This window comes from Salvia miltiorrhiza, chromosome 1 (genome assembly GCF_028751815.1).
Source record: "Salvia miltiorrhiza cultivar Shanhuang (shh) chromosome 1, IMPLAD_Smil_shh, whole genome shotgun sequence".
Classification (NCBI taxonomy): Eukaryota; Viridiplantae; Streptophyta; class Magnoliopsida; order Lamiales; family Lamiaceae; genus Salvia; species Salvia miltiorrhiza.
This window is the reverse complement of record NC_080387.1, coordinates 22,447,219-22,465,381: the sequence shown is the minus strand read 5'-3', so window position 1 is coordinate 22,465,381 and position 18,163 is coordinate 22,447,219. Positions and strand designations below refer to the sequence as shown.

Below are 18,163 nucleotides of genomic sequence, written 5' to 3'. Positions count from 1 at the left end.
AGTTCTTTCTACTATTAACAAGGAATTATTAAAGCTTGCCAAATCATAAAGTTGAATCATGAATTCGTGATCTTGTCTTTTTATTGCGATTTTATACATATTATAATGATCATTAAGAATAATAAAAAAAAAGATAATTTATTTTTAAGCCTTTCACCCGATTTTCCCGATGGGCTAGCCCGAACTCGAACGTTTCGGGTTAGGGTTGAAATTTCTAACCCGAAAATTTTTCAGCCTGATTAGGCCGCCACTCAATTAACTCGACAACCCGATATAGCTGGCCCGATTGACATCCCCATTCCCCACTTAAAACAAGTTTAGAAATAGGACAACATACCACCAAAGCCCTTTTTACAAAAACCTAGAGCCATTACAAACCTGCAATTTCCATTTTCTTCTTTGTTGCCGTTTGCGCTGCTGCTCTCTCTAGTAATGGGAGAATAAAAGGCATTTTCGTTTTCTTCTATTTCTGTTCTGTTTTCTGACTTTTATTCTGTCAATCAATCATTGGTCTGAAAAGCTGATAACATTTGGCTGATTTCACTCTGTTTTCTTCTACATAATATTTTTCATAATTGCTATGTTTTGTTTCTGTGTTGGTGTAAATGATGTGATGTGTGATATTAGGTTCTTATGCTCTGGATATTTTTGGGGATTGTAGAATTACCATTTGTTTCAATACTGCAAAATGTCCCATGGATGAAATATTTAGTAATCTGGAGCTTTGCAAAGTTGGTGCTCCTCTTGCAATGGAGGTTGAGGAACCATCTCTTTATTGCTATGCCAGGTAGAAAATAGGCATTTCTGAGGACATCTTTTTGCATAACATGCTTTTCTTTTTCTTTTTTCAATTTTTTTGTATTTTGTTTCCTTATTTACATTTTGCAGCTCAAATTGGGGCCAATGAGATACAAAAAGTCTGGATGAAAGTGGCTACTTAATTGAATTGGATACATCATCTAATGGATAGTTTAAATTCTTGGAAGAATCTATCTTAAGTTGAAATCTAGTTGTTGGAATTGAAGTGCTCTCAATGATTTCTATTCGAAAGGTTTCATTTGATTGAAGGTAAGATTTACTCTTTTTTTATTTCGTTTATATATATATATATATGGGAGGCTAAAATAAATACACTTCTTAAGAATATAAATAAGAATCATTTTCAACCCTTAGATCATCAAGATTTACGGCTGATTCATAACCCTATTGGATGGATTTATGATCCTGAGTTCGTATCTCAAAGGTAGCAAAAATTTATTTTTCACAATTTATACATTTATATAATGAATTCATACGTGTTATACATAAAATTCATACTGAAAATTGTTCTTATTTCTTATTTTAAGATGTGTTCTCACGGTACCACCACCCTATACATATATATATATATATATATATATATATATATTTGGTTATTCACATAAATATCAGCTTTAATTGTCGTTTTCGATTTTTATATGGTAGAGATCTAAGATTATGTCAAAATTATTGGTTTTACTCAAAGCTTAAGTGAAATAACTTGAATAGATTTCAGTTAACTCTATAGTGCTGGTCCTGGTACTGCTTATCTGTTGTATTATTATCTCTTTTTTTGCACCAAGGTTTATTTAATTTTTAGTCAGGTGACTGTTTAATGTGTTGTGGATAACATTTGTGATGCGAGATGTAGAGTACTTACAAATCATGTTATCTGTATATTGTCTGGTTTGTTTAAAGAGTGTAATCATGTTTCGCTTATATGTATATTTGTACCTCTGAGCATGGGAACTCCCCTCCTCGAAGTTTAAGTATGGCCGTTCGTCATAAAATCCAAATTTGCTAGGTGTAGCGTTCTTGACTGGTCTGCTTAATCTTGCCTAGTCTTCTAGACAGATATCATATCCCAGGCTTGGCTATGAGCATTTAATAATCAGATACCCAAAAACTTGGATGATCCTATATAATATGTTCTGTTTCTACAGCCATACTTCGTAGACGAATGACTTGTAGGAAGATAGAGTATTGATATTCAGTATTCTCTTGTGATTTAACTCTGGATAAAGCTTAGAGTGCATTGTACGCAGTATGCTAGTCCAAATGAACTTCACCGGGAACTTTTCACTTTTGAAATATCAGCATTACCAGTGTTTTACAAGTGAGTTGAATTCAAGTTAGACAAGCCATCATCGTCATCTGATTTTCTTTTCTGGCCTGTTTGGATCTCAGTGACAAAAAAGAATGGAATCGATGGTAAGAGTCTTCTTTTCCTCTCGTACCTCTGGTCTCTTCCAGTGACCTGTCTTCCTCTTCTTCACAATGGCTTTTGAATATTTATTTGTCTGTTTTTATTCTGATGGAATTTCTTCGGCAGTTGATGGTGCAGAAGCAACCTCTTTTGCACACATGAGGTGGTGAGTGGATCTTGTAGTTTTAGGAGGGCTGCAATTGATTGTTGAAGTGTCACGACCGCACTTGCTAAGGATAGCAATTCGGGAAAACCGCGACTAAGGGAGGGAATTTAGGAGCGGGATTTAGAAAGGGGCATATTCGTTTTCTTGATGACTCGACTTGTATAAAGAAATCAATCGAAATATCTAGATATCAATGAAGGCCACAAGGGGACCGTACATATATTATTCAAAGGGGTACTCAACGAGTTTGAGTACATTATTAAATAGTACATATTGTTTTGACAGATAACATATGTCTTAGTAAAATCAGTGTTTGCAGCGGAATAATAATTTGAATATATGTATGAAGACATATACTCTACTCTGAGGTACTCATCCTAGATTGACAGAAGCTCCGCTTGCACACTACATCCTCGATCACAGCTCAACCTGCACATTTATAAATACATGCAGGGCTAAGTACAGGAGTACTTAGTGGACACTTGCCGAAATTTACATACATGCATAATATTTATTGTCATGCCTTTCAACAGTAGTAAGATACGAGGGTTTTCCTTTAAAGACTCGTATTTACCAAACATAATATCATTCTTTCATCAATAACCCGCGCAGGTATTTTATATCATTAATTACCATATCAGTAACTCGTGCCGAGAGGGAGGCCTCCCTCTACGGACACTATGATCGGCCAACCCGCTAGATGACTCACGATCACAAGGTGTACACTAATTCTGAAGGGATTTGCGGTCCCATTCAGAATCCGAATTCGATTAACATCAGATAGGCAATTAATAATAAAACATAAAGCATTTAGGCATTGACAATATCATTTAAATTCATAAGCATAAAGTCTTAACAATTCTAATATAAAATTTTAGTTTATACATAGAAAGCCTACCTGAATAGCAGACTCACGGTTTAGCTCTAACTCTGGTGCTTGACCTTTAATTCGAGAAAATAAAATAAGATTCTAATTCTCGAAAAATCTCAATAAATGAGGATGCGTGAAATGATTATGCATGACTCATATTCCTTTAATTAAATTATGAGATGTTAATCCTATTTAAGGAATTAAAGCTCGTCTTATGAGGTCGGATTATTAATCTTTAATAATCTACTCATCTTAAATAATCTAATTCACTTACTAATTAATAATTAGTAAGTCTTAAAATTTATCACTAATTAAAATAATTAGGATTAAATAATGGGCCTAAATTAATAAATCTCATTGGTCTTAACTAATAAATTTCATTGAACTTAATCAATTAAAATAGTAGGAGTTCAATTAATAAAAATAATAAATTCATTATTAATAATTAATAGAAGCCCAATCAAAATAAATAATAAGAGCCCATTTATAAAAATAATAGAGTCCAACAATATATATATTAGCCCAATGGAAATAAAATAAGCAAAGCCCAATTGAATTAATCTCCGGCCCAATAAAATAAACTAGGCCCAAAAGGAATTTAATTCGAGCCCAAATGAACAAATTCAAAGCCCAAGCATTAATAATATTAGGCCCAACATCAATTAAATTCTAAAGCCCAACAAATGAGGCCCAAGATAATAAAATCATGAAGCCCAATAAGTGAGCCCATCATCACCCTTAAAATAATTAGTAAATTTTAATATTAATCTTATCTCGTCAAAACCTTAGACTCAAAACATTATCACATACTACCATTTAGGTTCGAAACTATTTATTCGAACATCAACATGCGCATTAATCATAAACTCGTTCTATTTATGTCATCAAGTCAAATATTCCGTCATTTAAAAAAAACAAAACCTATAATATTACATAGATAAATTATATCATCATAGATCATGCTTTCTCATACATAAAACAATTTAATCCTTTTCAAATAATCCATATTAATAAGTCGTTTGAAAAGAATTAATTTAAATGAGAGTTTAACTCAAAATATTTTATTTTATAATCCCTTTATAAATACTTGAAATAAAGAACTCCATTTAAATAATTAATTTAAAGGTCAATATATAATTAAATTAATCAAGCTCAATTTAAATTAATAATTAAGAGCTCAAATAATTTAAATAGATATAAGCCCAAATTAATTAGATAAATTAAGTCTATCATGTTTTTCTTTGAATAAGCCCCAAACAATTAAATTAAAATAGGCCCAAATAAGAAAGCCCAAAATTTTCGGCCCAAACCCGGCTCAAACCCGGCCCAAACCCAGCTGAAACCCGGCCCAAACCAGCTCCCTTTCTAACCTAAATATACACACACCAAATACACTCAAACACACACATTAGCTGCGCCCCATCTCTTCTTTCTCACTCTCTCTCTCGACTTTCTCTCTCGGACCTCTCTCTCTCGTTTTCTGCCGTTCTGCCGCCGGCCGCTGCCGTTCAACGGCGCCGTCGCCGCCGGCGAGCGGCGCGGCTTCTCCTTCTCTCTCCCTGAACTTTTCCCCCCCTCTTCTCCTCTATCTCTCTCGCTCAATCTCGGCCGCTGGAAAGGCACAGCAAGCGCAACCACGCCGATGTGCCGCCATCGCCGGGCCGCCGCCTGCTCCCTCATCCTCGCGGCAAGATCCGCCGCCGCCGTTCAACGCCACGGCCGCCTGGAGCTGCTGCTGTTCGCCTGAGGTCGACGGATCTGGCCTTCAGTCGTTCGTCTTGCTCGGAGTTCCCGCCGCCGTTGGCTTGCCCGGAGTCGCCGCTGGCTGGCCCGCGATCGACGGCCAGCAGCTCGCTGGAGGAGCCGAGCACCGTCTCACAAAGGTAAGCCCCGGATCTCCCTATTCTCATTTCATTTTAAATTAAAAACTGAAACTCCTCTTTCCCTTTCTGGTAGATCGGAGACAACCGCGGCTCCGTCGCCGTCCGTCAACCGCCGGCGACGACGAGCCACCGAGGCTGCCCTCCCCCTGACCTCGACTCACACAAGCAATCAGCCAACACAAAGGGTTTTTGTGCGAGAATCATATACTGTAATTGCTCAAATAAAAGTTTTAACTCTTTCCTTGTAACTTCAGTTCACAAGTACATATTTAGTAACTGTAAATCTATGAATTTGCTACTCATTTTCTTCATTATCAAAGCATATGTAAATCTGAGTTAATGAGCATGTGTTGGTATTCTGGAGTTGATGTATACAATTGAAGGATATTATAATATATAAATTAGAAATATAAACCTTGAATGATGAAAGATGTGGTGTCGTTTCTTGGCTGCGAGAGAGATGGTAGATGAATGTGAGAGGTGGGAATTGGCTGAAAAATGGTGTAGGTTATAAAAGAAAAAATGGGGTGGCTTGGATGGAAATTCTTCAACTTACAGGTATGAACACTTTCAGCCTGCATGTAAGACTGAAGAATTTCCTTCAGCATGCGCTCCAAATTTCTTCAGCATGCTTTAGGATTCAGCATGCTTAAGATTATTCTAATTAAAATATCTAAGAGATTAATATATTAATTATATGGTTCCAAACTCATTTAAATACATTTAAGACATATAAGCCTAATTCTTATTGAAGCATAAAATCCATTTGAGCTTGCTTCTAACATAAAATAAATTACTCATGGGCTTAAGTAAACAATCGATAAAAGATTCATATTTAACACTTCAGTGTTAAATTCTCCACAATAAATTAATGGACTCAAAATATATTTTGAGTGCATCATCTATTGAAAATAAAAAAATAAATCATCACATATATAAATTATCAAATTTATATAAGTTCGTATTTTATTAATGGAAGCTGAACTCTAATTACCATAATAAATCCTTAAATCAGTAATTAAAAGTATATAATCCTTAATAAAAAGTCGGGTCATTACATACTATCCCCCTTAAAAGAAATTTCGTCCCGAAATTTGCATACCTATGTGAAAAGTTCTGGGTATTTTTCTTTCATCTGATCCTCAAGTTCCCAGGTTGCTTCTTCCGGTCCATGGTGTCTCCACAGTATTTTGACTGACGCGATCGATTTATTCCTTAACTCTTGCACCTTTCGGTCCAAAATGGCTTCAGGTTTTTCCTCGTACGTCAAATCTGGGTTAAGAATCATTTCATCTTGGTGAATCACGTGTTTGGGGTCAAACACGTACCGTCTCAGCTGTGACACGTGGAACACATTGTGAACGTTTCCAAAGCTAGGTGGCAGTGCCAACCTATACGCTACGGGACCTATTCTTTCTAGGATCTCATAAGGTCCTACAAAACGGGGTCTCAACTTACCCTTAACACCGAATCTAACGATCCCTTTCGAGGGTGATATTTTAAGGAAAACCTTGTCTCCAATCTGAAATTGTAGTTCAGTTCGTCGGGTATCAGCATAAGACTTCTGTCTGTCCTGAGCCTCTTTAATTCTTGCTCTAATTTGGCGGATGGTCTCAATCATCTCGCTTACTGCATCTGGCCCAAGGATTTTTCTTTCACCCACTTCATCCCAGTAAAGTGGTGATCTACACTTCCTTCCATACAGCGCCTCATAAGGTGCCATATCAATGGTTGCCTGGTAACTATTGTTGTAGGCGAATTCGATCAATGGCAGCACTGATTCCCAACTTCCTCCTCGGTCTAGCACCACTGTCCTCAACATATCTTCAAGGGTCTGAATTGTCCTTTCTGATTGTCCATCTGTTTGAGGGTGAAAGGCGGTGCTAAAGTTTAATCTTGTTCCCAACTCTTTCTGCAAACTGATCCAAAATCTAGAAGTAAATTTTGAATCTCTATCTGAAGTAATGGATATTGGTATTCCATGTAGCCGTACAATCTCACGAATGTACAGTTGGGCTAGTTTCTCCGATCCATGGGTAATTGGAATCGGTTATAAAATGAGCGCTCTTCGTGAGACGGTCTACTATTACCCAAATAGCTGTGTTGCCCCTATTTGTCTTGGGTAAACCCGTCACGAAATCCATCGCTATGTGCTCCCACTTCCATTCTGGGATTTCCAATGGCTGTAATTTCCCATATGGTCGTTGATGTAAAGCTTTCACTTGCTGGCATGCAAGGCAACGCTCTACAAACGAGGCTATATCTCGTTTCATCCCGTCCCACCAAAATTTCTGTTTTAGATCTTGGTACATTTTGGTACTTCCGGGATGAGCGGTATAGGGCGTGTCATGAGCTTCACTCATGATCTCGTTTCTCAGTTCCTCGTTATGGGGAACACACAATCTTCCTTCAAAAAGAACTGCGTTATCCGTTGCCTCTTGGTAGCCTCCTGGCGTGCCTGTTCGGATCTTGAGACGAACTTTTTCCAAGCTCTCATCCGCTCTCTGGGCACTGACGATCCTTTCTCTGAGGTCTGGGACGGCTACTAGAGTTGCAATAATTGCTCTTGTCGTTGCCGGTGGCTGAACCACTTCTATCTTCAATTTGTCAAAATCCCTTACAAGCGTGTCCTCTTGAGTGAGAAGAAGTCCTAACTCGGATTGAGTTTTACGACTTAAAGCATCAGCTACTACATTAGCTTTTCCCGGGTGGTAGTTGATACCGCAGTCGTAATCCTTTACGAGTTCGAGCCATCTCCTCTGTCTCATATTCAAGTCTTTCTGCTCGAAAAAATACTTAAGGCTTTTGTGATCAGTGAAGATTTCACATCTAACTCCGTATAGATGGTGTCTCCAAATTTTCAAAGCATGCACAATTGCTGCTAGTTCCAGATCATGAGTGGGGTAGTTCAATTCATGTGGCCTTAGTTGTCGCGAGGCGTAGGCAATGACCTTTCCTTCTTGCATCAACACACAACCTAGCCCATTTTTGGACGCGTCCGTGAAGATCACGTATTCTTTATCGGCTGCTGGAACTGCTAGCACTGGTGCAGTTGTCAATTTCTTCTTCAGCTCTTGGAAGCTGGCTTCACACTCCTCGTTCCACTTATACTTGATTCCTTTGCGAAGTAATTGCGTCATTGGTCTCGCTATTTTAGAGAATCCTTCGATGAATCTCCGGTAGTATCCTGCCAAACCTAAGAAACTCCGGATTTCATTAGGTGTGGTTGGTGATTTCCACTCGCGCACTGCTTGCACCTTGGCGGGGTCCACCTTGATTCCATCTGCTGATACGATGTGCCCTAGAAACATTACTTCTTTCAACCAAAATTCGCACTTGCTGAATTTGGCGAACAACTTCTCCGTCTTTAATGTCTCCAGGATGATTCTTAAATGATTTTCATGTTCTTGGTCATTCTTAGAATAGATGAGGATATCATCTATAAATACTAAGACAAATTTGTCTAAGTATGGATGGAAAACTCGATTCATGAGGTCCATGAATACTGCCGGTGCATTGGTTAGACCAAATGGCATGACAACGAATTCATAGTGACCATATCTTGTGCGGAAAGCGGTCTTAGATATATCCTCTGGTCTGATCTTCAGTTGATGATACCCAGACCTTAAATCTATTTTTGAGAATACACTGGCTCCTTTGAGTTGATCGAACAAATCATCTATCCTTGGGAGAGGGTATTTGTTTTTAAGCGTCAGTTTGTTCAACTCTCGATAATCAATGCACATCCTCATGGTTCCATCTTTCTTCTTGACAAAGAGTACAGGCGCTCCCCAAGGCGAGACACTGGGTCTGATGAAACCCAAGTCCAAGAGTTCCTGTAGTTGCACCTTTAATTCTTGTAGTTCCTTTGGGGCCATCCTGTACGGTGCCTTTGATACTGGGGCAGATCCAGGTTCTAGATCAATGGTGAAATCTAGTTGTCTGTCTGGAGGTAGTCCCGGCAATATTTCAGGAAAAACTTCTGGAAAGTCTCGTACTATTGCCACATCTTCCACCCTCTTGTCTTCACTAGCTTCCCCGTTTAGGTAGACGAGATAAGCTGTGCTTCCTTCCTTCATCATCTCTTTTCTGGCTTGTAATGCGGATATCACTGGTACTCTTTTCTTCATACCTATGCCGTAAAATTCCGTCGGTTCCTTTCCAGGTGGTCGAATAGAAATTTTTCGTTCACTACAAAGGATGGTGGCGTGATTCTCAGCTAGCCAGTCCATTCCTAAGATTATATCTACATCCCACATGAGCAGAATATTAAGATTGTTCGCTACCATCTTAAGTTCTCCTATTTCAAATTCTACGTTCGAGCAAACATGTGTGGTGGTAGATCTTCCTCCTGAGGGTGTAGTGATTCTTAAGGCACACTTAGCTCGTTCTGATTCGATTTCTAAGGTATCTACGCAAGGGGCAGATATAAAAGAATGCGAGGCACCAGTATCGAACAGAATCATTATGGAAAAACCTTTAAGCTTGCCCATACCTGCCAGGTTTCCTTGGTTTTTCTCGGGCTGGTTTTGGGTGAGAGCAAAGGCTCTCGCCTGCTGCGGCAATGGTTGCTGCCGCCTCTGTTGCTGTTGGCGCTGTTGGTGCTTGTGTTGGTATTGCTGCTGGTATGGCTGTTGTTGGCGGGGCTGGTATTGGTAATGCTGCTGGTATGGCTGTTGTTGGCGGGGCTGGTGTTGCCCTTGAACTGCTTGCAGGGGCTGGGCATAAGTGGCCCTGATTGCCGCGCCCTGCTGTTTGTTGGGGCATTGTGAGGAGTAGTGGCCCTTCTGGCCACACGTGTAGCAACTGTCAGTTCCAGCCTTACAGACACCACGATGTGGTTTGTGGCATTTTGGACAAAGGGGAACTTCATTTTGTCTTTGGCTGCCTCCAGCTGGGGCAGGACCCTGTTGCTTCCCTTGTCCTTGTTGCTGATATTGTCCCAACGGCGCATTTCCTTGCCATGGTCTCTTGTTAGTCTGGTTTTCATTTCCTCTATGGTCGTTCCAGTTCCGCTTCCCTTTAAAGTTCTGAGGGCGTGCAGGTGGGTTGGCTGGCGCTGAGGTCTGTGGCGGAGCCAACCTTTCTACTGGCATCGCAGCTTCGATGTCCAGTGCCCTGTTCAAAGACTCAGTGTATGAGAGTCCACCATGACTAGCTAGAGTTATCCGAATCTCGTGCCTCAGACCGGCACAAAATTTCTCCGCCATTTTCTCATCAGTATCAACCTGTTGCGGAGCATAACGCGATAGATCGCAGAACTCTCTGTCATACTCTGTCACCGTCTTCTTCCCTTGTTTCAGGCTATAGAACTCAGCCTCCTTCTTCTTTCTGTAGCTTTTGGGAATATACTTATCATATAATCCCGTCTTAAAGTCTTCCCAAGTGTATGCTGCCCATTGTTCGGGAGTCAGAGTCTTTCGGCGGGCTTCCCACCAAAAGTCAGCCGATCCGGCTAGTTGGAAAGACATACACGAGAGTCGCTCCTCTTCCGTGCAGTGTAGGAAAGTGAAGATACGCTCCAAGGCGCGTATCCAAGCTTCGGCCTCGGCTGGGTCGCCTGTCCCAGTAAATGTGGGCGGATTCTGTCGAAGAAACAGTTCTTCAGTCCTTCTAGCAGGGGGTGGAGGGGGTGGGGTAGGTTCCCTGTCGTTTCGCCGCCCTTCAGGTATTTCATCGCGATTTCCATCATTGTTAACGTTTCTCCTAGGGGGGCGACCTCGTTTAGGCGGCATTCTGCAAATTACAAACACCCTTTTTAATACATTCTATACAGGAATCTCTAAGGCAATTAATTAAGAACTGTTTGTTAAATTTAACTTATCATAACTCCAAAACTAATATATTAACAGGAACCGTTGCATACACAAGTCACATTATTCAAAGTTACTACATTCTTAACTGACTCGTGAAGAATAAAACCCGTAGAGAAACATAAAACATACACGAGATCGTCGTAGAAAACCCATGCTAGGGTCATTTATATCTCATGGAAAATTGTCTCATCGAGGGCTTTTACATTGTCAACCCAAATTGTAAGTAAAGTCTATCCAGTAATCCCTATGATGTACCGGCTTACTAGTTAAGCAATCACAAAAGGGTTTTTATTCACGGAACGTCCTAGAGATCAACATTTCCGTACTAATGCTAGCTAGAAACAACATAAATAAAATCATAGTCATTGGAACGAATCATCGTTTCCGGAGTACATCCACAAGCTAAAACTATCAAATTTGTGAACTCTGAGTCGCGGTACGACTGTTCCTCGGTGACGCCAGGGGGTCCTCTTCTGGATCCTCCTCGGGGTCCTCCTCCTCATCCTTGCCCGGCTCCCAGCTGGGCAACGGAGTCTCTCCCTGGCCCTCGCCTGTCTCCTGCATGATCTGGGCTGAGCGGAAGATATCGTCCACAATTTCACGGATCGGATCGTCTCTGGTGCTGATCCTGGCCGTGGCACGAGGCTTGATTGGAGCTGGAGTTGGCACGGGCTCGGGATGAGTACTCCTCATCGTACCATACTGTGCTGTATCGTCATTCTCCTGCATAGGGTATTTGCCCCTATCTAGAAACTCCCTCATGTTGGCCATGACCCTGTCGACATCTGCCATGGCAGCCTCAAACCTTGCGTCTATCGTAGGTATCAGTGGTGGTGGAGGAGTAGTAGCTCGGATCGCTGAGTCAGGAGGCGATGGGAAATCTCTACGAGCCCGTGGACGAGAAGGGCCTGCCTCGTCATCGTGCCTACCACGACGCCCTAGAACTGAGGCTCGTGGTGGAGGATCTCGGGGCAAGGCCATCGGAGACTCAGGGGCAGTAGCGGGTGTCTCCGCTGGCAAAGGCGTCCCCACTTGTACGTAGTCTCCCGGAAGGATGTAGGGCCCTAGAGGGGCGCGGCCCCACAAAGTGAAACAGATCTGAAGCTCCGCAATAAAGCTAGGGAAGTCTCCCATGAGGTCGTGGTAATCTTCTCGGCGAAAGATGTATTGGGTAGAGATCTGCCTAGCCCATCCCTGCCACTCGGAAGGTAACAGTAAGATCAACCTCTGGATACCGTCATACCCTGATACTCCATGTGCACTCGCCTCGACCCAGTGTCTGTGAAAACCTGCGAGGAACTGTCCGAGGTTATCCCCGTGACATGGAGCATAGGTGCGGTAGGACCGCTCGACCTCCTCTGGACTAGCCCATGGGGGTAGTGGTCGTCGTCGGGTGAAAACAGTTCTCGCCATCTAACAAAGGAAATTCTATCGTCAAAAGTAGCACACGACAAGTAACTTAAGGGGATAAGGTTCTAAATATCTAAAATCAGAAAACAAGTTCGGTTCAATAACCATAACGTGCAAAAATACCTCATCATCTAAATCTAGCATTTACACAAGCCATACAGGTTCTTAATACTTAATTACAGATTACTAATTCGACTATCATATAGTTCTAGTGTCGTTGTTTACCGGACTTAGGGCTTGTTATGTGATGATGATATTTTCTTAAATCTAGCAACGAGCACTAAAAGTTTCAACAAAATAAGTTCAAAAGGCCAAGTTAATTCGAGATCTCATCGTAGAAAAACACTCGAATTTTTAAGCTATGCCCATGCCATCAACGTACTATTGGCGTTCGTTACGCTGCTCAATCTTCATGCTCGTGGTTTCATCATGCGACCCTTCGTGTGATTCTTCTTTCTCTATTTCGACCGTCCTTGTCGATGTCATCGTAACATGAAGAAAAAAGTTAAGGCATCTCCCTAAGTTCTCTTCTATGTTCCGTCGTGAGAGTGAGCATATATAACTTAACAGTTCTAAGTTCTTGTGATTCATACCATAGTCATACTTATTCATGCTTCATACATTTCAAGAAATTAACTTAATTAAAATTTGAAAGTACTTACCATAACCTCCGTTGAGCGTGACGAGATGTAGTGCCAAGCTTTTGTCAACTAGTTCAAAGTGTATTTACTTACTTAATCTAGACTCAACTTAGAAGGAATGAGTAGTACTCAGAGCAAAAGAAATGCTCTGATACCATTCTGTCACGACCGCACTTGCTAAGGATAGCAAATTCGGGAAAACCGCGACTAAGGGAGAGAATTTAGGAGCGGGATTTAGAAAGGGGCATATTCGTTTTCTTGATGACTCGACTTGTATAAAGAAATCAATCGAAATATCTAGATATCAATGAAGGCCACAAGGGGACCGTACATAATATTATTCAAAGGGGTACTCAACGAGTTTGAGTACATTATTAAATAGTACATATTGTTTTGACAGATAACATAATGTCTTAGTAAAATCAGTGTTTGCAGCGGAATAATAATTTGAATATATGTATGAAGACATATACTCTACTCTGAGGTACTCATCCTAGATTGACAGAAGCTCCGCTTGCACACTACATCCTCGATCACAGCTCAACCTGCACATTTATAAATACATGCAGGGCTAAGTACAGGAGTACTTAGTGGACACTTGCCGAAATTTACATACATGCATAATATTTTATTGTCATGCCTTTCAACAGTAGTAAGATACGAGGGTTTTCCTTTAAAGACTCGTATTTACCAAACATAATATCATTTCTTTCATCAATAACCCGCGCAGGTATTTTATATCATTAATTACCATATCAGTAACTCGTGCCGAGAGGGAGGCCTCCCTCTACGGACACTATGATCGGCCAACCCGCTAGATGACTCACGATCACAAGGTGTACACTAATTCTGAAGGGATTTGCGGTCCCATTCAGAATCCGAATTCGATTAACATCAGATAGGCAATTAATAATAAAACATAAAGCATTTAGGCATTGACAATATCATTTAAATTCATAAGCATAAAGTCTTAACAATTCTAATATAAAATTTTAGTTTATACATAGAAAGCCTACCTGAATAGCAGACTCACGGTTTAGCTCTAACTCTGGTGCTTGACCTTTAATTCGAGAAAATAAAATAAGATTCTAATTCTCGAAAAATCTCAATAAATGAGGATGCGTGAAATGATTATGCATGACTCATATTCCTTTAATTAAATTATGAGATGTTAATCCTATTTAAGGAATTAAAGCTCGTCTTATGAGGTCGGATTATTAATCTTTAATAATCTACTCATCTTAAAATAATCTAATTCACTTACTAATTAATAATTAGTAAGTCTTAAAATTTATCACTAATTAAAATAATTAGGATTAAATAATGGGCCTAAATTAATAAATCTCATTGGTCTTAACTAATAAATTTCATTGAACTTAATCAATTAAAATAGTAGGAGTTCAATTAATAAAAATAATAAATTCATTATTAATAATTAATAGAAGCCCAATCAAAATAAATAATAAGAGCCCATTTATAAAAATAATAGAGTCCAAACAATATATATATTAGCCCAATGGAAATAAAATAAGCAAAGCCCAATTGAATTAATCTCCGGCCCAATAAAATAAACTAGGCCCAAAAGGAATTTAATTCGAGCCCAAATGAACAAATTCAAAGCCCAATGCATTAATAATATTAGGCCCAACATCAATTAAATTCTAAAGCCCAACAAATGAGGCCCAAGATAATAAAATCATGAAGCCCAATAAGTGAGCCCATCATCACCCTTAAAATAATTAGTAAATTTTAATATTAATCTTATCTCGTCAAAACCTTAGACTCAAAACATTATCACATACTACCATTTAGGTTCGAAACTATTTATTCGAACATCAACATGCGCATTAATCATAACTCGTTCTATTTATGTCATCAAGTCAAATATTCCGTCATTTTAAAAAAAAACAAAACCTATAATATTACATAGATAAATTATATCATCATAGATCATGCTTTCTCATACATAAAACAATTTAATCCTTTTCAAATAATCCATATTAATAAGTCGTTTGAAAAGAATAAATTTAAATGAGAGTTTAACTCAAAATATTTTATTTTATAATCCCTTTATAAATACTTGAAATAAAGAACTCCATTTAAATAATTAATTTAAAGGTCAATATATAATTAAATTAATCAAGCTCAATTTAAATTAATAATTAAGAGCTCAAATAATTTAAATAGATATAAGCCCAAATTAATTAGATAAATTAAGTCTATCATGTTTTTCTTTGAATAAGCCCCAAACAATTAAATTAAAATAGGCCCAAATAAGAAAGCCCAAAATTTTCGGCCCAAACCCGGCTCAAACCCGGCCCAAACCCAGCTGAAACCCGGCCCAAACCCAGCTCCCTTTTCTAACCTAAATATACACACACCAAATACACTCAAACACACACATTAGCTGCGCCCCATCTCTTCTTTCTCACTCTCTCTCTCGCCTTTCTCTCTCGGACCTCTCTCTCTCGTTTTCTGCCGTTCTGCCGCCGCCGCTGCCGTTCAACGGCGCCGTCGCCGCCGGCGAGCGGCGCGGCTTCTCCTTCTCTCTCCCTGAACTTTTCCCCCCCTCTTCTCCTCTATCTCTCTCGCTCAATCTCGGCCGCTGGAAAGGCACAGCAAGCGCAACCACGCCGATGTGCCGCCATCGCCGGGCCGCCGCCTGCTCCCTCATCCTCGCGGCAGATCCGCCGCCGCCGTTCAACGCCACGGCCGCCTGGAGCTGCTGCTGTTCGCCTGAGGTCGACGGATCTGGCCTTCAGTCGTTCGTCTTGCTCGGAGTTCCCGCCGCCGTTGGCTTGCCCGGAGTCGCCGCTGGCTGGCCCGCGATCGACGGCCAGCAGCTCGCTGGAGGAGCCGAGCACCGTCTCACAAAGGTAAGCCCCGGATCTCCCTATTCTCATTTCATTTTAAATTAAAAACTGAAACTCCTCTTTCCCTTTCTTGGTAGATCGGAGACAACCGCGGCTCCGTCGCCGTCCGTCAACCGCCGGCGACGACGAGCCACCGAGGCTGCCCTCCCCCTGACCTCGACTCACACACGCAATCAGCCAACACAAAGGGTTTTTGTGCGAGAATCATATACTGTAATTGCTCAAATAAAAGTTTTAACTCTTTCCTTGTAACTTCAGTTCACAAGTACATATTTAGTAACTGTAAATCTATGAATTTGCTACTCATTTTCTTCATTTATCAAAGCATATGTAAATCTGAGTTAATGAGCATGTGTTGGTATTCTGGAGTTGATGTATACAATTGAAGGATATTATAATATATAAATTAGAAATATAAACCTTGAATGATGAAAGATGTGGTGTCGTTTCTTGGCTGCGAGAGAGATGGTAGATGAATGTGAGAGGTGGGAATTGGCTGAAAAATGGTGTAGGTTATAAAAGAAAAAATGGGGTGGCTTGGATGGAAATTCTTCAACTTACAGGTATGAACACTTTCAGCCTGCATGTAAGACTGAAGAATTTCCTTCAGCATGCGCTCCAAATTTCTTCAGCATGCTTTAGGATTCAGCATGCTTAAGATTATTCTAATTAAAATATCTAAGAGATTAATATATTAATTATATGGTTCCAAACTCATTTAAATACATTTAAGACATATAAGCCTAATTCTTATTGAAGCATAAAATCCATTTGAGCTTGCTTCTAACATAAAATAAATTACTCATGGGCTTAAGTAAACAATCGATAAAAGATTCATATTTAACACTTCAGTGTTAAATTCTCCACAATAAATTAATGGACTCAAAATATATTTTGAGTGCATCATCTATTGAAAATAAAAAAAATAAATCATCACATATATAAATTATCAAATTTATATAAGTTCGTATTTTATTAATGGAAGCTGAACTCTAATTACCATAATAAATCCTTAAATCAGTAATTAAAAGTATATAATCCTTAATAAAAAGTCGGGTCATTACATGAAGGGTGGTAGAAATACAGCGACTCAACTCGGCTTATGAAACTACTACAACTTGGAGTGAGTGAAGATTTGCTTTTAGCTTGATAGAATTACATTTTTCTTTTTTATGCTATACATATTTAAATTTCAGAACTTGAGAAATGGATGGATGTGCTTAGCTATTAAATGTTATTCGTGGAGATGATTATAAATATGTCGAGTTTTACTTGGATTGGCGCTGATTTTGTTGAAGTTGCTTTTAGTAAAAAAAGATTTGAAGAAAGCCGACCTATATTTTGTAGTTGATAATTGAAGAAATTTGTACTGAATGATATGATATGCTAATATTTACGGGGCTGCAGGCAAGCAAAAGAACTTTGGAGCTAACTTCATCATAGTTTTGTAGTGAATTTCATTTATTGTTAATCGGTTTCTGAGAATTATTGACAAGAAATTTGGAAACTTAAATATGATATGGGGCGCAAACTGTTAAGGCGAGGTTTCAAGGGAAAATACCATATTTTGATGCGATATTTGACCCTTGTTTTTTACAACTAGGTAATCCATCGAAATTGGACGAAAATTTACTTTAACTTGTAAAATGCAATTATTAAAGTTGATTTGTGAGATTATATTATCTAAAGCTTGTAAGATCATAATTAGCTTGTAAACATTATCTTATATGGAGCTTGAAAAATTATGATAGACTTTGGTACATCATTTCATTTGGAATTTGAAATATCATAATTAAGTTTCGATCATCATCTCATGTTAAGTTTGAAATAACATAACTGACTTGTGAGCTCATCACATTTGAAGTTTGAAAAAACATAACTAAGTTCTCATAATCAATTTGTGTAAAGCGTGAAAAAATTGATATGAGATTTGAATTATATTAAGAGAAAATGAATAATTAAAACAATGAATTGTTAATGTAAGAATGAGAATTAAACTTTTTAGTAAGGTTATAAATTATTATAGTTTCAAGTATATTTTTAAGAGTATCATTTTGAACAGTTAAACACAATATTTGGCCACCTATCTAAAAAACATAAATTTTGGCAATTTTTTACGTTTTAAAACTATTTTGCCCTTAATTAGGGTGGATCGGATTCGGGTTTGCGCACGGCTTAGGCACTAATGACACTAATATATGGTCATAAGTACTATTCGTGCAACACTACATAAAAGAGAGTATATAACACTAATAGCACTAATATGGCCATAAGTACCA

General features: G+C 39.1%; 1 protein-coding gene and 1 non-coding gene across 2 annotated transcripts; both read left to right on the top strand.

The window, feature by feature from the left end:
- The first annotated feature begins 691 nt into the window (after positions 1 to 691).
- LOC131007431 (small nucleolar RNA snoR130) lies at positions 692 to 790 on the top strand. Its single transcript, XR_009096132.1, has one exon. It is a non-coding gene; the product is annotated as a small nucleolar RNA snoR130 (small nucleolar RNA).
- Positions 791 to 15,085: 14,295 nt separating this feature from the next.
- Positions 15,086 to 16,303, top strand: LOC131007032 (uncharacterized). The gene is made up of 2 exons (XM_057934184.1): positions 15,086 to 15,887; positions 15,962 to 16,303. Exons 1-2 carry the CDS (start codon positions 15,648 to 15,650, stop codon positions 16,268 to 16,270), a joined length of 549 nt encoding a protein of 182 aa, XP_057790167.1. The 5' UTR covers positions 15,086 to 15,647; the 3' UTR covers positions 16,271 to 16,303.
- The last annotated feature ends 1,860 nt before the right edge of the window (positions 16,304 to 18,163 follow it).

What these genes read in the sequence shown, in the direction of transcription:
- LOC131007032 (XM_057934184.1), top strand. Translation starts at nt 15,648, where the DNA reads ATGTGCCGCCATCGCCGGGCCGCCGCCTGCTCCCTCATCCTCGCGGCA. An exon ending in CCGAGCACCGTCTCACAAAG is followed by an intron (nt 15,888 to 15,961) that starts GTAAGCCCCGGA and finishes CTTTCTTGGTAG; the next exon opens with ATCGGAGACAACCGCGGCTC.